At 36.1% G+C, this 22,733-nt stretch overlaps 1 protein-coding gene across 4 annotated transcripts in view; it reads left to right on the top strand.

Annotated features, from left to right (window-relative positions):
- ST7L (suppression of tumorigenicity 7 like) overlaps nucleotides 1–22,733 on the top strand; it is a 150,498-nt gene that overhangs the window by 53,608 nt on the left and 74,157 nt on the right. For 2 of the 4 annotated variants that reach the window (XM_060027326.1, XM_060027333.2), the window contains exons 12-14: nucleotides 1,652–1,802; nucleotides 4,849–4,941; nucleotides 10,269–10,408. In XM_060027326.1, the coding sequence (XP_059883309.1) occupies nucleotides 1,652–1,802; nucleotides 4,849–4,941; nucleotides 10,269–10,408 (384 nt within the window). Of the gene's footprint in view, nucleotides 1–1,651; nucleotides 1,803–4,848; nucleotides 4,942–10,268; nucleotides 10,409–21,794; nucleotides 22,328–22,733 lie in introns of those variants that run through there. The other 2 variants (XM_060027342.2, XM_060027351.2) reach the window with 2 other exon arrangements.

The raw sequence follows: 22,733 nt of genomic DNA, 5'->3' as shown, positions 1-22,733 counted from the left end.
GACCACGAGGGAAGTCCCTGGGTCATATTTGAGATTACACATATAAGTGATATCATATGGTATTTGTCTTTCTCTTTCTGACTTACTTCACTTAGTATGATTATCTCTAGGTCCATCCATGTTTCTGCAAATGGCATTATTTCATTCTTTTTTATGGCTGTGTAGTATTCGATTGTATATATGTATAACATCTTTATCCATTCATCTGTCAGTGGACTTTTAGGTTGGCTATTGTAAATAGTGCTGCAGTGAACATTGGGATGCATGAATCTTTTTGAATTATAGTTTTCTCCAGATATATGCCCAGGAATGGAATTACTGGATCATATGGTAACTCTATTTTTAGTTGTTTTGAGGAACCTCCATACTGTTTTCCATAGAGGCTGCACCAATGTACATTTGGGGTTTCCTTTTGAAGTGATGAAAATGTTCTAAAATTGTGATGGTTGCACATATCTGTGAACATACTAAAAACCATTGAACTGTGAACTTTAAATGGGTGAACTGTAAAGCATGCGAACTATATCTCAATAAAGCTGTTATTAAAAACTAAATTAAAAAATTAATACCTCCTATCCATATTCCTATATACATCTATACCTCTAGTGAAACACTTAACATAGTCTGGTTATAATTTTTTTTTTTTTAATTTGGCTGCGTAGGGTTTAGTTGCATCACATGGGATCTTCATTGCAGCATGTGGGATCTTTCCTTGTGGTGTGCAGGCCCTTCATTGTGGCGCGCCGGCTCCAGAGCGCATGGGCTCAGTAGTTGCAGCATGCAGGCTCTCTAGTTGTGATGCATGGGCTCTAGAGCACGCAGGCTCAGTAGCTGTGGCAGGCGGGGCTTAGTTGCCCCGAGGCATGTGGGATCTTAGTTCCCCACCCAGGGATCAGACCTGCATCCCCTGCAGTGGAAGGTGGATTCTTAACCACTGGACCACAGGGAAGTCCCAGTTTGGTTAAAATTTTTAACTTAATAAATCTGTCTTTCTCGGGAGTTCCCTGGCGGTCCAGTGGTTGGGACTCTGCGCTTTCAATTGCCAGGGGCCCAGGTTTAATCCCAGGTCAGGGAACTAGGATCCCACAAGCCGTGCAGTGTGGCCGAGAAAATAGAAAAAGAAATCTGTCTTTCTCATTACCTTAGGAAGCTCTAGAGAATAGTGTTTTGGCATTCCCTAACAAGCATAGTGATTTGCACTCAGTAAATATTAATTTAATTGAACTTCTTAACAATTAAATTCCTTCACTATAGAAGGGAAATAAAGAAAAAATATTGAATGTTGCCACAACGTGTTATTCCAAAATTGTGTTTTATAATTTTTTACACTTATTCTTTTTTGGAAAAGTAAGTAATTTCCTCCAACATTATTTCCTCAGCTTGAATTTCCATTTGTGTTTAGTAAAGTCACACATAAGCCATTTATTACCTTATTTTTACCTATAGGAATGTTCTGATCTTTGGAATTTGCATTTATATAAGCATTTTGTCAGTAGGACCTTCATGTCATTTCAACTAGCTTAATATTTGTTTGTTTTTTAAATCAAATTAACTTTATAAAATTTGAATCTACACTTTTGTGGATATTTGAATTTAGCATAATTTTCCTTTTTTTCTGTGGTGTGTCTATGTGTGTGTGTTATTTTTCTAGTATTTACTAGAGATGAAAAGTCTCATTTTACCTCCAGAACACATTCTGAAACGGGGCGATAGTGAAGCAATTGCCTATGCTTTCTTTCATCTTCAGCACTGGAAGCGAATAGAAGGTGCTCTTAATCTGTTACAGTGTACATGGGAAGGCAGTAAGTATTCTTTTCCAAATGTAACACTAATCTTTCTGACTAATTATTCCATTCACAGGCAGTCTTTTTGTAATGAGATTGTGAGTTTCTTTAAGGACTTGTTCAGATTGGTTTCAAAGTGAACTCAGTGGTGTTTATTGGTTTACTGGTAGAAGAAACATGTAATGTGCTTATATTAATGCCACATTTAGGAAAAGCAGAATGAGAAACTGTTTGGGTATTCTGCTATATGTTCACTTAAATTAAGTATTTATAAGGAAAGAATGGAAACTTATATCCCTTCATTTATAAGTTTTTTAATGTGGTTAGCTATTCTAATATTTTAAAAATTGGATTTTTGTTTTGTTTTGTTTTGAGATGTGTACAACATGAAACTAATTTCCTCATTACTGATATCAACTCGATTCTTTAAAATTTTTTTTAAATTGTGGTAAAATACATATCACATTAAAATTACCATTTTAAACATTTTTAAATGTACAGTTCAGTGACATACATGTACATTGTTGTGCAACCACCATTATCCTTCCCCCAAATTTTTTCATCACCCAAAATGAAATTCTCTACCCATTAAACAATTAACTCCCCAATCTTCCCTCCTCCCCAGTCCCCTGGTAACCATTCTGTTTTCTGTCTCTATGAGTTTGACTACTCTAGGTATCTCATATAAGTGGAATCATACAATATTTGTCCTTTTATATATGGCTTATTTCACTTACCATAATGTTGTAGCATGTGTCAGAGTTTTATTCTTTTTTAAGGCTGAGTAATATTCCATCGTAAGTGTATACAAAATTTTGTTTATCCATTCATCCATCAATGGACATTTGGGCTGTTTCTACCTTTTGACTATTATGAATAATGCTGTTATGAACGTGGGTGCATAAATATCTGTTCAAGTTCCTGCTTTCATTTCTTTTGGGTGTATACCTAGAAGTGGAATTGCTAGATCATATAATTTTGTGTTTAAACTTTTGAGGAGCCACCATACTATTTTCTATAGCAGCTGAACCATTTTACATTCCACTAGCAATGCACAGGGTTTCACTTTCTTTATATCCTTGCCAATACTTGTTATTTCCTGGATTTTTTAGTAATAGCATCCTAATGGGTGTGGAGTAGTGTCTCATTTTGATTTTGATTTGCATTTCCCTAATAATTAGTAATGTTGAACATCTTTTTATATGTTAATTGGCTATTCGTACATTTCTTTGGAGAAGTGGATTATTTTCCAGTAACTACCAGATCTCTCTCATTTGTAACTTCTTAAAATCACCTGTCAGTGAAAATTCAAAAATAAATTCAATGTTCATTCACTAAAGTTGGTTAACCTCCTCAAAGTTTGCATTGAGGCACCTTTGGGTATTATAGCAAATTCACAAGAGTGCCATGGGATATTTTAAATTTTTAGTAGAAACATAGCAATACACCATTCAAACTGTAGCTCTAGATAGTTCACGGTTTCAATATTAGACAGCTCTCCATTCTCTATTTTTTTTCAGTGTTGTCATAGCTTTGCAAAGCTGGGTTTTGTTAGTTGCTGTGATTAAAAGAAGTACCACACAAAAATCAGTGTGGAACAGGAAATGAGGATAGTGGTGTCCAGTGTGATTCCAAGGTTCGAGAAATTATGCAGTGCCCAACAGGCTCATATATCCCATTAGGAAGAAATGATGGTTATTTAAAAATAAAATAACTATTATTTTCATTAATTTATGTGTATTTTTTTTCATATCGCTGCTAAGTTGTTAGAACAAAAACTTTTGAAGTTGATCAGACCCACTACTTAATAAGTGGAATTGTTAGATATTTCTTTCAGTGTAGGGGCATCAATAGCAAATTACTGAGACACGAAGGACACCACATGTCCTTGAACCAAGAAAATTTGGGAACCTCTGCATTCTTGCTGAGGTCAGACACTGTGCTTGATACTGACAATATACAGATTAATGAAAGCGGGACTACTAAAACTGAGGAGCTGGATGTTTTGGGGTAATTAGACTTTCTTTTGCTTTTTCTCCAGTAGTCTGTACACTTCTCAAAACCAGGTGCTCTATCTCATTCACCTTGTATGTGTCTTCAGTGCCTAGTGTTCTGCTTGGCACATAGGAAGTTTTCAATAAGTATATGATTTATTCTGTATTTCATGAATAATCATCTTGATGAATGATTTCCTAGTGCCACTGATTTGCTCTGTGACTTTGGAAAAATCACTATATTTTATTGTAGCAAAACAAAATCCATATTTTAACAAAAGTTTTTAGAGCCAAGGACTAAGGGAAAAACAAAAACCTTATCTCATCTTTGATAGTTGAGTAGGTCAATAAGGATTTCAGAAGTTTGTAGGAGTTGATGATAATCTAGATGAGGGATGGGTAAACTTTTTCTGTAAAGGGCCAGATGGTAAATATTTAGTTTTTGTGGGCCATAGTCTCTGTTACAACTACCCAACACTTATAGCATGAAAGCAGCCTTATATAATATATAAACGAACAGGCATGGCTGTATTCTAATAAAATTTTATTTACAAAAACAGTGGGCCAGGTCTGGCCAAAGGTGATCCCTTTAGGTACTTAATTTAGATACTTTGGTGACCCCTGATCTAAATTAAGCTCACAGAAAACTTGATGACAGCTCACATATGAAGTTAGGAGCCATTGAGAACTCTTAGGTTGCCAGTAGTTATGACTACAACAGTTAACGTGATTTCCCTAAGAAGTGGAATTCACACGTGGAGAGTTAAGTCTATTGTGTTTGTGATAAGGAGACTGAGGCAAGAAGGACACAGCTAGTCTTACCATCCATTACTCCCTTTAGTTTTATTTCAGCCAGACCATTCATGATTCTCTACATAGATCTTATTCTTCTCCTTATTTGTTCCTTTGCATACTTTGTTTCTTTCATCTAAAATATCTCTGTAAAAAAGAAAATAAAACGCTGTGTGAAAATTTAATAAAAGTACGTCTCCAAAATAGCTTTGATTGTAGTAGAGGATGAAAGTGAGATTGAATTGAATGTCAACATATGTATTTTATTTTTCACTCAGCTTTTAGAATGATTCCATACCCACTAGAGAAAGGCCATCTATTTTATCCTTATCCCAGCTGCACAGAGACTGCTGATAGAGAGCTATTACCTCGTAAGTAAATATTCAAGTTTTCCTAACTTTAAAATTAGTTATGAGATTGTTTTTCATAGTATTCTCCCATTTTAAAAGTACCTCTGGTTGAAATTCAGGATGCTGTTTAAATACTGTTTTAGCCACTTCTTGGATGTAGTTGCATAATTTAGTTCATTCCTGCATATTTTTTTTCTGCATATTTTTTGGGTAAAACCCTGTGCTAGATGCAATGAAGGACACAAAGATTAAAGATACTAAAAAAAAAAAAAAAAAAAAAAAAAGGGCTTCCCTGGTGGCGCAGTGGTTGAGAGTCCGCCTGCCGATGCAGGGGACACGGGTTCGTGCCCCGGTCCGGGAAGGTCCCACGTGTCACGGAGCGGCTGGGCCCGTGAGCCATGGCCGCTGAGCCTGTGCGTCCGGAGCCCATGCTCCGCAATGGGAGAGGCCACAACAGTGAGAGGCCCGCGTACTGCAAAAAAAAAGCGGGCATCTTACAAATAATTAAAGAAGAAATAATACCAATTCTTCACAAACTCTCTTTAAGAAATAAAGGAGGAACACTCCCCAACTCATTCTGTGAGACCAGCATTACCCTGACACCAAAATCAAACAAAAAGCATTACAAGAAAGCTATAGAACAATATCTCTCATGAATATAGACACAAACATCTTCAAAAAAATGTTAACAAACTGAATCCACCAACATGTAAAAAGGATTATATTCCATGACCAATTGGGCTTTACCTCACAAATGCAAGGTTTCTTTAACATCTGAAAATGTAATAGAATAAAGGACAATAGATGCAGAAAAGCATTTGACAAAAATCTAACACCCATTCATGATAAAAATTCTGAACAAACTGGGAATAAAAGGGAACTTCCTCAACCTGATAAAGAGCATCTATGAAAAACCCACAGCTAAGATCATACCTAATGGTGAAAGACTGAATGCTTTCCTGCTAAGATCAGGAACAAGACAAGGATGTCTGCTTTCTTCTATTCAGCATTGTACTAGAGGTTCTAGTTAATGCCGTCAAGCAAGAAAAAGAAATAAAAGGCGTTCATGTTCGAAAGAAAGAAGTAAAACTGTCTTTATTCACAGGTGACATGATCTTCTGTGCAAGAAATCCATAAAAGTACTATTAGAACTAATAAACAAGTTCAGCAAGGTTGCAGGATGTAATTATACAAAACTCAGTCGTTTATTTATATACCAGCAATGAACAATCCAAAATGAAAATTAGAAAACAGTTCTAATCACAGTAGCATCAAAAAGAACAAACAATTTAGGAATAAATTGAACAAAAGAAGTGTGAGACTTGTATACTAAAATCCACTAAATACTGCTGAGAAAATCTAAGTAAATTGAGAGACAGTCCACGTTTATGGATTGGAAGACCCAGTATAATTCATATGACAGTTCTCTTCAAATTGATCTATAAATTCAGTACAATTCCTACAAGTTGACAAGCTGATCCCAAAATTTATATTGCCAAGTAAAGGACCCAGAACAGTCAAAACAATCTTTACAAAGAAGAGTGAAGTTGGAGGGACTATACTTCTCAGTTTTAAAAACAGCAGTCAAAGAATCAGGAGGAGAACCAGAAATACATCGGGTTATGATTGCTGAGAGTGTTTTCATCTAGTTCCTGCTTTCAGGAAGCCAAACTTTTGAAAGAATAGTCTGTACTATCTTTTTTTTTTTTTTTGTCTCAGCTGCCTTATCATCCACTCACTCTTTTTCTCTGTGAGCTGGTAAATTTCTGTTTAATTTTCCTTTTTTTAAATTTAACTGATAGGGAAGTATGCTGAAAGTTATAATCGCTAGTTTCCTCTTACGATATCAATCTATACCACAGTTTTTACAATTCTGGGTCCATTAGAACTGAAGTCTAGGAAGAAAAGTTGCATTTTTACAACATCAGACTTAATGAGCTGAAAAGTTCAAACAGATAGATAAAAATTTAGGAGAGATTATGGAATTTGAGTATGCTTATATTTTTCTCCCAGGGTTTTTTATTTTTGAGTATGTTGCACACATCCGTGTGTGTGTATGTAGGTGTGTATATGCTTAAATATTTTATTATTTAATCTATTTAACATATACATACGTAGCCTTTATATTTTGTTATCTCTACATATATGGGGCTAAGATATATTTGTAAGTTATATATAATATGTATATTATTAAATATATATGTTATATAAATAGTAAATGTTGCAGGCATTCTTTGGGTATAAGAGAGCCACTTGAAACTAGCTTTAAAATAAAGAGAATTTGTTGGAAGAAGACTGGATTATCTCAAGGAACCCAAAGGCAACAATTAGAGTTGCACCTCAGAAGAGACTAGAACCAGAAACTAGAAGGCTATCAGGATTTCCAGGAGTCAGTTGTCTGTATATCTCTGTCTCTGACTGCGTTTTTCAGCCTCTCCTATTCTCACTTTTTTTTTTTCATTCCCCAACTCCATCTTTTCTTTGTATGAGCTCTCATTTCTGCTTCTCTCAGTGTATCTGCTTCATTTTTATATCTTAATCTTTGCAGTTTGGCTTTCCCTTGTTAGACACTCATGTAGCCATACTTGATACCCCCATACAGCCCTAAGTTTACATGTCATCAGTTCAGGCAAATAATACAGAATGAAAAATATCTCAATCCCACTTCTAAAACTTCTGGGAGAGTAAATCACATTTACCAGGTGTTCATCCCTGATCCAATCAGCTGTGGCGCAGGGACAGGATCAGGTCAAGTAAACAAAATTGCCAAAATATCTCATTCCCTTTGCATCTCTCTACATCACAAAACTTGACTTGGGAGTCATCATTTTCTAGGCATGAATGAGATCACTAAGGGAAACTGTAAAGAGTGTGAGAAGTGAACTAAGGGTGAACCATGATGAAAATGTCTAAGGGATGGGTGGCCGATAAGGAGTCAGAAGATTCAGTGAAAGAGTGGTCAGAGAGACAGGACAAGAACCAGAACTAGATAACCTAGAAACTAAAAGGAGGAAAAAATTTCCAAGTGAGGAGGAGTATCTGAGGTATTTAATAAGGTAATTACTGAGAAGAATCCATTGACTTCAGCAATTAGAAGGTCATTAGGGTTAGAAATTTTTCCTTTACTATTACGGTGGTGATAGTAGGTATTGTTTTTCCATTTTAATGGGAACAAGGATATTTAAGGCAAAGGAACGAATCTTTAATTGCGGAACATCAGTATACAAGAGTGTATTATGTTAGGCTAATACATTTAGCCTAAAATTATGCCCCCCCCTCCAGTCGTTACAGAGGTTGACTGATATAAGGCCGTCTTTCATAGTAATGTGAATAAAATCAAGGTTGTTATTGTTATGTATTGTCAGAGCCATAGGCTACAAGAAGAGAGCTTGCTTTTTGGCAGGGCTTTATTATTTCTAGGGTTCTACTCATTTGCAAATTCTAGAAGGTAGGAGAGGAGGGATATTCTGGGGGTTTTAGTTTGATTATATTGTATATTCTTAGAGTATTTTTCTGTCTTTGACTATGATAGAATGAACAAGGTTTTAATAATGTAGAGTTTTAATACCCAGGAGTATTTAATGTTTTTTGTTTTCAATTCTCCTTCAACCTTGATATGACTTACAGCATTCTGGAATTTGCTTATGAACCTCATAAGTTCAGACTTGAACTATTCCCTTAGTTCACGTAGCTATTTAGTTGTCTTTTATGCCTCCTGATAAATTTTTCTCTACAAGCCAGTGATGAAATTTGAACTTTACTTCCAAGGGAGTGTTTCTGTACTAGTCATCCATTATTTTGATGTATTAGCCAAACATTGACTGACAAATGAATCTGCGGAAAGCAATCCAAAAAGAAATAATTGGATCTCTCCTACAGTATAAAAATTTCACATTTTAGAAAATTATCCTATTAAAGCTATATAGTTTTCTACCTTAAAAAGTAGGAATAATACTATCTGTCTCCTAGGGTTATTGAAAAAAAATAAACTAATATAAATTAAAGCACTTTGTGAGCCACAAAATGCTACAGTTTAATTAATATTATTAATTGTGCTGTCTTTCACACAAAAGCAATTATAGTAAACATTGGCACATATAAGTATTTGTTCCCTGTCTTTGCAAATATGGTTTGTATCTTTTGATTTGCTGGAAGAAGTTGGCCTCTAATGGCTGAGGGACAGAGCAGGAGGAACTGCTGCTTTTTTGGGTGCTGAAAGCACAATGTTGTCCACAGCTTCTACTGTTTCTAACTTAAAAAAATTCAGACTTGGTGTGCTTTTACTTTAAACATGACTCAAGGCTCTGGAAATTTTCTGGATTTTTAATGAGTTTGCTTTTTGGTATATACTTTCTGAAGATAGTATAAGACATAAAAAAAAATCCTGGCTACTGAAGGAAACTTAGGTGTAATCTTCCCTGTGAATCATTATGTTTTAAAAAGTTAAATTTATAGCTGACCTCGATTCAGCACTGAATTAGTCATTCCTTACTTATGCAGGATATTACATCAGGAATTCCTAGGTTTGTGTCCAACCCTGAGCAGTCAACTGAAGTCCCAGAATAACTCTCAGTTTAACAGACATTTATTGAGTACCTACTGTCTGCCAGTCATTGTAATAGGCTCCTCTCAGCATTGTTATTCAAGTATTTTCAAATTTCAAATAACATAAAACTACCTGAATACTATTGGTAATGAAATATCCAATCATTAGAAAAAGTATACCTGAGTAAATTTGCGAATGTGGTAAAATAAGACAAGGGACTCCATATATGTTCAGAATCCTAGGGCTTTGGTGTTCTGATTAGATTTTTACAGTGCTCAATGAAATGCCACATATAGGACACTTATTAATAACTGGGTAAAATTGTTAACTTATTGTTCTGGTAAATCTCCAACCACACGTCTGTCTCTTGATCTCTATACTTATCTCTGAGCTCCCAAAGATCAAAATTATAACAACACCTTTATAAAGGGCTTATAGTGTTCATCATAACAATTCCATAGCAACTACTAGAGGGTTTAGCAACTTATTCAATATCACACAGCTAATAAGTGACAAAACTCTTCTTCAAAACCACCTCAGCATGACTACAATTACTGTTCTTTCCCACAGTGCCATCCTATTCCCAGTTCCCAGCAGTCGTCTGGCTATGTAGGTGTTCTGTTGACGCTAGAGAAAATAATGGATAATTTCTTTCTCCCTTGCTTGACCAGAGACTTCTTGTTCTTTTTTTAAAAAACATTTTCCTTTTTAGTTTTTATACATGGATTTCATTTGAAAATATTAAAACTGGCTTACACTGTATTCTGAAATAAAATCCATTTCTGTCTTTTCTCCCTTGCAGCGTTTCATCATGTTTCTGTTTACCCAAAGAAGGAGCTTCCTTTTTTCATCCATTTCACAGCAGGACTATGTTCTTCTACAGCAATGATAGCTCTTCTCACACACCAGTTTCCTGAAATCATGGGTGTTTTTGCTAAAGCTGTAAGTATGATCTCAAGGACTTGTGCAGAGTATTTGTAAAACACACAAGAAACCATCTCTGATCTGTTTGTGCTTAACCAGCTGAGCAGTGAAGATATTTGTTATAGTAAATTACAGGAATTGATTTGTAAAGTTGCTGCCATATATATGTCAAACATAAGATTTTGGTGATTTGAGCTGTATTTTTGTTGCTTAGAAGTTTAGAGAATACAATGGCATAACATTATAAAGTTGGTCTTTGTAGATCACTTTTGGTGGTAAGCATAGCCCTTGTTACTAGCTAAAGAATAATCCACACCTTTTAAATGCATTTTCTTCGGCATTTAAAAAAAATCCCTTGTTTTGTACAGAAGCCTTTTGATTTTTCCATTTAAATGAAATCATTAGTTCTCAGGATTTGGTGAACGTTAAATTCAAGAGTGCAACTAGGATGAAGAATAAGTAGGTAAGGTGGGACAGTTGCGACATTTGCCCTGGGTTCAGAATGTGCCTCTTTACTCAAAATTTCTCCCTGTTTTTATATCTACATGTTCTTATTGATCTCCCAACCTTGGGTGTAGAACCATGTACAGACCTTTATTTTTATTTTTACCCTTTAGTTTTGAACTGCTTCCCCATTTCTGGACCCAGGTCCAGAAAGTATTTGAGGACTGATATTAGAGAGAGTATCCCATGATTTTTTACTTTTCTACATAAACCTGTTAATTAATGTCACTGGCTCAAAGCAAAATTACCAAAGATAAGTCCCTGTAAGTCTCCAAGCCTTTTAAAAAATGTGTCTTGTATATCTTTGTATTTTTACCAACTAATAAGAATTCAAACCCCAAAAGAAAATGTTAATTCATTATATTCCCAAATAGAAAAGCACTGAGAACCATAGAAATACTAGGCCTTACTTGGTAATGTAATTTCTATATTTTTGTCTATGTGCCTCCATTCTAACTCCCTGTTTCCTCATACTTTCTTTTCCTGCATTAGGAGTTTATTTTTTGCCTTAAAGATTAGTTGGTTTTCTTCTGGCACCAGTAGTGAGAGCACTGGTTTCTCTTTTCCCCTGAAGGTCAACTGTATAATGTGTTAAGTTGCCACTGGCTGTAGGCCTAGGAGTCTGAGACTACACTTGATTCTGGGTCAGGCTTCAAGAAGGATGACTTTTTACTGTGTTCAGGGAGTATAGATATTTGGGTTGGAAACTGACTCTTCTGCTTCCTTTTAGTATAAGGAGAAAGCTTAGTGATCATACCATAACTCTGTTGCTTGCAGTGGTGCTGACTGGGGAGCAAGTGTGTCTCAAACTGAAATGACTTCACAGTGTAATCTGGCATGGAAAAAAATGGACTAGACAGAGAATCTTGTCAATTTAACAACCAGAAAAAAATATGCAGCTGTGTATTTGAGATCACAGGAAAGCAGTGGGAGAGATGATCCTTGGGTTTCTCTCAGGGCAGTGGGAAGGAGGTAAAATAGAGAGAGGAGGAAGATCTAGAATCTGGAGTAGAGATGTAGTCATTGTTAGTAGTGTACTGCCATGGGGTACTGGCTAAAGTTAATGTGCAGTGTACTCACTGTTTGCTCTATTCATCAGTGTTAGTATGTATAGTATATATATAGTGTCTGCCTTTACCTAAGAGATCTCTGATGCATCAGAAGAGCCTTTAAGATTGCATAGCACAAGCTCCTAGCAGTGTCCGAGAATGAATAATTACACATTTAAAAGTGGAATCTTCTTTTTTAGACCAAAAGTTATTAATTTACTGTGATTCTAGTTGATGAACAATAAACAGGCATTTGTTTTCTATCTTTTGGTATTTGTTGGTAGTGTATAGTATTTAAAATGTGCCTGACAGCAAACTTTTACAGCCACGTTTTATCCTTGTGGCCTTTACATGTACATTTTAAATTCCTAAAAGTTAAATATTTACTGAAAGTACCTGCAAACCAATATTTGTTATGCAGCAGTTCCAAGGGCAGTTTCCATTTAAGAATTAATGGGAAATGATTATAGTATAGGCAGACTCCAGCTTATAAACTCAATATACAAATACCTCAACAGACAGCAAGAAAACTAGAGGCTCAAATTCTGCTTCTTCACCGCTTAATATAGTGTGGTCTCGGGCTTCCCTGGTGGTGCACTGGTTGAGAGTCCGCCTGCCAATGCAGGGGACGCGGGTTCGTGCCCCAGTCTGGGAGGATCCCACATGTGCACAGAGCGGCTGGGCCTGTGAGCCATGGCCGCTGAGCCTGCACGTCCGGAGGGGAGAGGCCCGCAATGGGAGAGGCCACAACAGTGAGAGGTCTGCGTAACGCAAAAAAAAAAAAAATATATATATATATATATATATATATATATATATATATATATATATATAGTGTGGTCTCTGCCCCAGGAGCATTACCATCATCACCCAGGAACTTGTTAGAAACGCAGAACCACAGGTACCACTCCAGCCTTCCTGAATCTGCATTTTAACAAGATCCTCAGGTGATCCTATATACACGTTTAAAACTTGAGAAGTCCTGCTTTACTCTACCCCCAATAAGAAGAATTTAGAATTCCTGGGTAGTGCCACCTTATCAAGGTGGAGAAGGGGTAGGATTGTAGAGTCGTTATGAACATAGGCTCTGGAGCCAGACTGCTTTGCTTTGGATTCCAGCCCTGACACTTATTGGCTGTGCCACCTTGGGTAAGTTGCTTAACATTCCACCCCCCAACCCTGCATTGTAAAATGAGAATAGTACTGCCTCATGGGTTTTTTGAGGGTTAAATGAGTTTAAAATTTATCAAGTGTTTAGAACTGTGTCTGCTGACAGTAAAAACTAGGTGTTAGCTGTTGTTGCCATTGTCGTTGTCATCATCATCACCAAAGTGCAGCTATAGTGGGAAACCCTACCCCCTTCATGTTTGGAGGAACCATGTTCTACTAGTAAACTCAAAATGCATTTTTCCATAGAAATGGTGGTTAAGTATCATTTAAACGATACTATTAGTACTATACTTCTGGTACATTATGTGTACCAGAAAGTGGAGAAATGTTTCAAATTCTAGGCACTAGGCACTAGCAAAGTGCCTTATAGAGCAGAACCAATTGATAAGTTGCAAATTGCCTGTGTTAAAATTTTCAGTTAGGTCAGATATTTGATAGCCAAGTACAGTATCAGTGAAGTACAGAAATCAATGAAGAATCTTTGAAACATATTTGTTCTTCTATTTAATAAGGCAAAGCAATTTAAGAAAATTTCCTAAGTTCCTTCCATTGTTGCCATTGTCTCTTCCTCATCTAATATCTTTTTGTATTAGCTCACATGCTAGAGTAAATTCAGTTTGAATTTGTTAAAATGCATTTGTTACAAAAATTGCCTTTTTGTGAAGCAAGGCACTAGGGATTAATGATTTTTAATAATTCTCACTGAACATCAGATTTAGATAAATGGAAGGGAATGCATTAGAATGGTCAGTGGTTTTAGTGCCCCTTCTTCTTTTGCATGATATTAAGCTATATGGAAGAAGACTTCATTTTCAGCAAGTTAGGACTTTTTCCTGATTTTTCTCCTCGCCGGATATTAGACATAGAGCAATGAAAAAAAAATTACATAAATCCCTGGAGATGTGGAATGTGCTGATATCAGAGTTGATATTCTCTTAAGACCAGAATTCCTGAAAAAGGAAAAATTGCTTTTAAGTGGTAGATCACTTTCTCACCTGCTTTGAAGCCTGCTGGGTTAAATATGAGAGTTCAAAGTAAGGGTAGCCAGCAAACCAATGAACTGGAATCTGATTCTGCTTATCTGAAAGGCGCTTCTTTATTTAAGAGCAGCACTGCCCTCTCCTTAGAGAACCAATCTTCATCTACTCTGGCCTCTTTCATTTCTCTCTTGCAAGAAAAGCTTTCTTCTTAGTAAGCCTTGGGAGGGCATATTACAACAGTGAAAAGACTGAAGATGGTCTTTGGGAATTTCATTAACTTACTGATAAATTCAGGCTTGTGGCATGTGACTTTTTAGTGCTTTGAATTCACAAGTGTGTTTGAATATAAAAATCCCTAGTTGTGTTTTAACTAAATGGGGCAGCCTTTGCAATGTTGGCAGAAAAGATGTTATGGGTAAAGACAGAAATCAAAAAGATTCCCAAATAAATTGTTTGTTTCACTAAGGCAAAACTTGGTTAAAATTTGTTTCACTGAACACATATTGTAGCTGTGTTGGGGTGGGAATGGGCCCAGTTTCCACATATTTCTACTAATCTTTATGTGGGAAAATATGGTTAGACAGGCCAGTGATGAATTTCTGAGCAACTCATAATTGGCTGGCTCCACTGTAACTAGGGCCTAACAATCTGCTTGATTAATTCTTTAAGTACTACATTAGCCAAGTTTGCATGATTTCCAAAGATATAGAAGGTCAGATGTTATACTAACAAAAGACCTCTCTACAGAATGTCTCACTGGGATTTCTTCAGCCTCTTCCCAAAAATAATTAACATTTTTCTCCCCAGATTAAATTTTAAAAAATAATAAGCTGATAAAAATGCTTATTGTCTTTTACTGAACAGTGACCAGAACTTTTGAGAAGGTTTGTCCACAATTATCATTTTTTGCAGGGCAAAGATTGTCTTCATAACTAGAGAAATTGATAGACAATTATAACCATATATTGATATATACCAGTAGAAAAAATATATATAAATTTAATTTATTTTATTTATTTATTTTTGACTGCATTGGGTCTTCGTTGCTGCGCGTAGGCTTTCTCTGGTTGCGGCGAGTGGGGGCTACTCTTCGTTGCGGTGCGTGGGCTTCTCATTGCGGGGGCTTCTTGTTGCGGAGCACGGACTCTAGGCACGTGGACTTCAGTAGTTGTGGCTTGCAGGCTCTAGAGCGCAGGCTCAGTAGTTGTGGCACACGGGCTTAGTTGCTCCGCAGCATGTGGGATCTTCCCAGACCAGGGCTTGAACCTGTGTCCCCTGCATTGGCAGGCAGATTCTTAACCACTGAACTACCAGGGAAGCCCGAAAAAAAATATTTTTAAAGGTTCCTAATTTTCCATTGTCATAACCAGTGATGTGAAATCTGTTCATAGGTAAAAGAGTTTTTTTATATTCTTCATCTGACTTTATTAATACTAAAAACCTGTGAGAGTTGCATTCTTCTTTATTAAATACATAGGGCCCCATTTAGAAATTAAACTATTAAAATGTTGCTTTACTTTGTTTGAAAATGGATTATTTTCAAGAACTAATATAGTTTTAAAAACATTTTGAATTGTAACTAAACTTAAATTCCTGTAAAATACTCTTCTATAACCATGCTGTTTCCACAGTAATATATCTGGGGTATTTCCCAGAGAGTATCCTGATAATAAAATGAGCCTATCGTGACAGGTCAAAATTTTTAAATGTTTACACTTTTGTTCCATTGTTAGTGCTGCTAAAGTCTTTACTTGGGCAGTCTGGCATATTCCAATTTTGATTTTCTGAATTAACTGGGATATTTGTAGCAAGAGAAAAGTTGTTCTCTACTTTTTATAAGGGTAATTTCTCATGCTTCATCCTCATTGTTCTCCTTCAAAAAGAACCAGAATGAGAAATTTATGAAATTGCTAATGTTCTTCTTTATCCAAATTTTCTAAGTACTGAACTCTTCAAAGGCAAAAACAATAATAATAATAATAAAAGTTAGGGCAATGTACTTTTTAATGCATGTCTGTATCCCTTCCCCAGGATTTAATTCAGTTTTGAAGTTTGTGGAAAGCACCCTCTTTCCCTATTAAACATGTGCTTGACAAGTGTGAAGTTCACAAAAGCTCTCCCTGAATTTATTTGGCAGTATATTTAATCATCTTTCCCCCCTCAAAGTGAAAATCTCTGCCAAAGTCTAAGATATCCTGTCACTAACTTCTACTAATATATTTATTGTTAATTATTAGAACTTGAGGCAAATGGACTGCATAGCAGTTTTTAGAAGAGCTGTGCCCAGATATTGATGTAAATCACTCATTCCAAACCCATTACACTAGTGGTATTAGAATTCATATTAGGAAACCTACTGGGTTTTGTTTTAGAAAACATCTTTGTGTTTTGCAGACCCAGCATAATCCTCTAAATGGAGAGAATAATGGGTACAGAGGAAAATTAAAATCGCGAGGAATAGTTATTTTGGCTTTTTTCTTGAGTGGAATGTTGCTCCTTCCCCCCACCAATCAAATTTCTAATGCTCAAACGAACTAAATTAGTGCAACTACTTAATATATTACAATTCTAAACCAAGAGTAACATGGACTTCATTAGTTTTCTTTTTTTAAGAGTTTATACTTACACTGTCATTTATTCTTACCAGAAGCATTGGAGGACAGACTGTGATCTTCCAATGTAATAGATGAGGAAGTTTGAGCCGTTAAAGATAAGAGAGTTCCTTGAGATCACACAATAGATAGCCCTTTAGTCATATATATGCTTGGTTTCAAAAATATGTCACCTTACAACGTATACTAAAACAAGTACAAAAGAATAAATTTCAAACCAAATATAGTAATGCTGAGGGAATATAGACTGATGGAGTGATGATAGTAAATTGGCTTTGCTAGTGTCTTCCCATAGGAGATGAATTTGGAGAAGAGTTTTAAATAAAGAGGCCAATGTGGATTGTCAGAAAATAGAAAAGGCACTTAGATTGCAGAAGTGGTTAATTGCAAAGGTACAAGTAGACAAATAAGCTACCTGGAAAATTCTTCATAGTATAAGCCTATTTGATGAACTCTGATGTTTTAAAATAAAGAATGCACATTTGCTTTTCTGTCTTCAAACTGATTCACTTTAATTTCATTCCTGTTCTGGCTAGTAAACCACTTAAGAAAGAACACTGTTTGATCATTTATATCACATAGTCACACAACTGTATAAAGAACTTCAGCCTTTCTAACTGTCTGAAATGTGCGGTAATACTGAAGAAACAGTAGGTACTCATTTATAGTGATTCAGAGGGAATTTAATTAACTCTTTGAAATGGTAAAAAAAAAAAGTCTTAATATAAACTACAAATCTATATCTTATGTTTCAACATCACTCTTCTTTCAAAATCAAAGGTGAAGTTTGTGAAGGACTGTGAGGGGCAGTTTAACTGAACAGAATAAACTTTTGGTCTAAAATAACATAACTCGTGGGGCTTTTTTTTTGTTTTGTTTTGCTAAAGTGGGATTTTTAGGTAGCAGATGTACTTCTAGCAGTTGTAACAATACATCGGAAACTTCGATGTGTTCCTTAATGCCGAAGAGGCCTCACTGAAAGATTGGGTGTTAATGGTATTCTATCTGAATTTGAGGAAAAAATAATCTTTCTTAGTTCTGTAATAATATTAAGATTGCGTTATGTCCATCTCAACAGCTAGCTTCAAGAAAAGAAATTATTTGGGCTTCAGGTGATGCTCAACAAAATTAAGAGAACTGATATTCAGAGAATTCAGACCACATAATCACCCTTTAACCTCATCCTGTAATTTCAAGCGTTCTGGAAATGAAATGTATATGTACCATTCAAAGTGTAGAAAAGAGCTATATTCCCATTGAGCACTCTTGCATATTACAAATAGGATATACAGAGAAAGAAGCAGTTTGGGGCAGAATTTAAGAAGGGAACATACTCTCATACTCTTTGTTAGGAACATGCCAGCTCTTGTTTTCATCTATTCAGTATGCTGGAGTCCCGGTTTCTTTCTGATGCCAGAGTTCAAGCTTTTACTGCCAGGTAGCAGCAGGTTTACAATTAAATTTTAATCCCTCAGTTGTTAAACTCCCACCTAGAGTATAGCCACAACTGTTCTTGGCAGACAAATACACTGCTATTTTTCCTTCAGTCACAGTGAGATAGAAGAATGTTCTCTGGCTGGGGCGTGGATGAAGGCACTTTACTAATCTTATACATAATTCATCCTTGGTTGCTGGGGTATTCAAAGTTGAAACTCTGCCCTCTGATAAAATTTAGATGGATTTTTTATTTACTTGACTGTGATCCCTTTGGGATTTAGTCCTTCTTGGGAGCTCAGGGATTCTATTCAACAAAGCCCTAGCTGTGTAGACTTTTCTTATTAATTTGCTCTTGGTGTAATTTAGCTCTTATAATACTGACTCTAAAAAAATCCAAAACCAAAAACCTGCACTAGAACATGCAGTTCAGAATCCTGGATACCCTGAAAAGATTCTTGTTTCAGTACTGGCTTATTGAATGAAAAGACTCCAGTAGGGCTTATCTTAATTTGTTTTCAAAGTTTAGTTTTTAAAGAGCCTCAGCATTTAAAAATATGTTAAATAATATTCTTTAACATGCTATAGTATGGTAATGATTATCCTGTAAAATACTGTAAGTTTTTGGTGTTTGAATTCATTATATTCAGATGTTACTAGTAATGAATTTGTTCATCATTCATTCATTCAAGGAGCAGATATTTATTGGGCACCTTTATGAAATATAAAATGCAATCCCTGTTCACAAATAACTCATAGTCTAGTGGTAAGGGGTTTAAGGTAGGCAAGACATGTATTAGTGTAAGACAGAGGCTACTGCCATAACAGTAGATTAGTTCATCCTTGGAGATTTATTCATTTGACTAGAAGTGACTGATGAGTTATTTTCACATGCCTCACATAAGATTTAGTGACCCAAACAAGTCAATCTAGACTGATAGAGGCTTTTTCCTTTCAGTCAAACAAGAGGAAATAGAAGGAGGTCTCTTTATTTTATTCTTTTTCAGATATCAGACATGAAAGACTTTCATCTTTACACATAAGTGATGAAGTTCGTGTTTTTGTAAACAGCAGTATTCATTATGTTCATCTGAATAGTTTAGAATTTATTAAAAAATGAAGTGCTCCACAACTCAAGATTGAAATAAGAAGTGTCACCCCTCAGATTCATATAGTAGCTGCCCTAAGACTAAAGCCTACTATACTCATTCATTTTTATCTTTGTCTTTTATATCCTCTCATTCCTAATAATGACAGATTAATAAGGGCTAAGGACCATCCTGGTTTAGAAAATGAAAGTGTGATGTCAGAAGCAGAATGGGACAGCAAAGAGTTAGGACTAAAGAGTTAGGTACTAAAGAGTTAGGTGCTCATGTACCTCTGTGGACATGTGAGAAAGAAAGGGAAAGAACCACTCAGAATTTCCCAGAGCCCACTGTTCATGTCAAAGCTGTACCCTGCAGTGACTGATTCTGAAAATATATCAGGTTAATTAAGGAAAATAATAAAAGTATATTGGATTAAGGTACTAAAATAAGCTGCCTTTTCCCTCTCTTCTAAGCTGAATTTTGCTGATCAATTCTGAATCCTGGATAATTCTACATTTTTACAGGGGGAACTGCCAAGATTTTCTCTCTAAACAACTGAAAAAGATTTCCTATCTTTATTGGGCTCAGTCAAGTATATGTACTGACTGGATCATTGGGGATATGACCTTGAAATACATATTAAAATATTTTTAAAAATAGGTACAGAACCTGTCCTTGGGGAATTTATCCTGTTAGGCATGTAATCATTAGATATGGTAAAATGATGAAAGTATATTGAGTAGAAGAGTAGGCCCAAGGCTAGAGGGTTGAAGAATATACTGATTTAACTCAGTGTGGCAGCAGAAGAAAGAAAGTGGGATGATTTGAACACAGACTTACAGGCAGAAGACCGCAGATCAGGCTCTGGAGTTAACTGGTAATTGTTACTTCTTTAGCAATTTATCTGAGCTTGCTATATCTTCTGGAATAAGTGGAAATTATTATTCTTTGGATAGATGAACAAAACATACATCTCCAAATAATGAATTAGATGCATGATGGTATCTTCCATTTCAGAAGTCTGATTAGTAGCATGCTGGTGAGGAGGCGCATTCATATTTCTGGGTTGTGAGGAGCCCACTCTCATCCATTCACCTGTGTTCCCGTTTATACTAGGCTGTGTCTGCTAACATTAGGTCTCTAAAGAAAGACTTAGGTAAACTCCAGACCCCCTAAGTTCCTGTGAACTACCTCCTACTCCCATAGGACTTCAACGAAGATAATGAACACTGTTTTTTTAACTTTTATCTTTCACATGGCATTTAGAGTAATGGTATCTCATTTGGTCTCAAGCTCCATATTGAATTATTTTCTAAAAAATTGCTTTGGAGCAGTAACTTTTCCCTGGTTGCTTAACCAGTCATACAAGTTGAGACTTATGTCTCTATGCCTGTTTTATAATAGCTGCTCTGGGAGAACAGATGAAAAATAATAAGTTAGTAAGATATTTTATGAGTATTGAGGTCCCTTCCATTCAGAAATGTAAATAAAATAACCAGCATGAGCAATCAGCTTATGTCAAATTCCATGGGTTTATGTTACATAGGGAAATTATAGTGCAACCTGAAACATGCTTCTTAATGAATTCATAGTGGTGTCACAGTTGAATGTAAACCCTTGAGCTTTTCCATTGTGAAGGGTTTCAGAAATCACCTTTTATAAACTGCCTAGGGGAGGAGGAAAATACCAAGATGATACCAACAAATGCTATCACTTAAATGGTTGCCTCCCTTCCAGCACTAACTAAATTGTGCCAGTTAAGTAAAGCAAAAATTTAAGATACTGCTCACCTTTTGGCTTATTCAATGTTCATAAATATAATTTATATATATACATATATATGTATAAATGCATATATGTATATATACACACACACACATACATTTCAATATTCTGTTTTTGAAAGTGGCACCAGGCAAATGCTGTGGAAGAACAGGGTTGCCCTTGCAGTTTTTGTCATCAGAGGTTAGGAAAGTTCAGTTAGGAAACTTGGCAGAAGCCCGATAAATAGCTCTGTTTTTACCTCCAACAAGTGCAAGAAGCCAGAGACCTAATTCGAAGTTTATGAAATCGGAATTTGTATCTTGTCTTTGGCTGTTGCTCTAGCACCCTGTAGTACACCAGAACTATCCTCTCACTTATTAGTAAACTGATTTTGCAGTCCCTAAAGCTCTTTCATAGCTCTCTTCCTATTCAGTATGGCCGCAGCTATGGTGAATGTGCTAGCCTCAAAAGTCCAGTATGCCAAACGGGATATAGGGGACCAGTCAAGTTTTAAGTTTGAGAGTCAGGGAAAGAAACATGTATTTTCTATTTTAAAGAATTCCTTTTTTACATTCTAATTTCTTAAGAGTTTGGCTTGATTTGTGTCAGGTTCTAGGCCCGTAAACCTACATTAATGCATCACAGTTCTGGATAGGATATTTGATATCTCTTATTTACCCCAGAATCTCAAATGATAGGGAACTGTGATTAATGATACTTAGCATTTTGTGGGTTTTACAGTGTAGCTGTCTTCTAGTCCCAGTATCTGTAACAGATGGACTCATCCTTGTGTTTTCCCATAGGTGCCCTGGTGTTTACTGACATAGATCAAGATGCTGTGTGGCTCTATAGGGGACTCTGAGCCATTTGACAGTCTGGGCACATGCAGTCACCTCACATTATTTAAGCCCTGATCTCAGCATTCTAATTTCTCTGTATTCTCCAGTGTATATAATATGTACTTGCTTGAAATTCCTTATATATTGCTTTCACATTCTTGCTTCTAAGTTTCAGCATAAACCAGTTCCTTCTATTTAGAATGCCTTCCTCTCTCTTCTCTCAACCAGGACATTCCTTATATTTTAAAAATCCAGCTCAAAAGCCACCTCCTATAGAAAGCCTGATTAATCTCATTCACCTGATTCCTTTATTCTGAGACTTCTGTTTCTCAGTGTTAAACTGTTATGTCTCTTTGTAATTATTGCTTCTGTACATTGTCACCCAGCAAACATAACAGTTCTAGGAATGATGATCCTTCTGCATCCCCGTCTGTGTATTATACACAAACATTTTGAAGGCCTACTGACAACCTTTTGAATTTCCCCTGAGTTCTAGTCCACCTTCCATACCCTTTCCCTTTATTCATAGTTACATTCCTGGAGAAACGGGATATGTGTTCAGGGTTTGGCCTCCACCTTAGCATGTGTATGGCAGCCTGCTGAATAGGTCCCTACAATTGGGCAGGATTTAACCCTTTGGTTTGACAGTCTCTGCATTCTGTTCAGACACCTTCAAGAAGTAGACATGAGACCAGGAGTAGAGAAATTTCCACTGAAAGCTCAGTTAGCTTTTTATACAAGACCTCTGAAGCTGCTGTCGTCAGCAGCTCACTCGACACTCTCCTGCTCTGCCTCTTTTCCAGGAGTCAGGGTTAGTTTAAGAAAAAGCCTCTTGCTAGAAGCCATGACCTCGTACTTTTATCCCCTCCATCTGGTGTGCGGCCTCATGGGGCTGTGCTGCTA

This window comes from Delphinus delphis, chromosome 1 (assembly GCF_949987515.2).
Source record: "Delphinus delphis chromosome 1, mDelDel1.2, whole genome shotgun sequence".
Taxonomy (NCBI): domain Eukaryota; kingdom Metazoa; phylum Chordata; class Mammalia; order Artiodactyla; family Delphinidae; genus Delphinus; species Delphinus delphis.
This window is presented reverse-complemented; position numbering and strand designations above follow the sequence as displayed.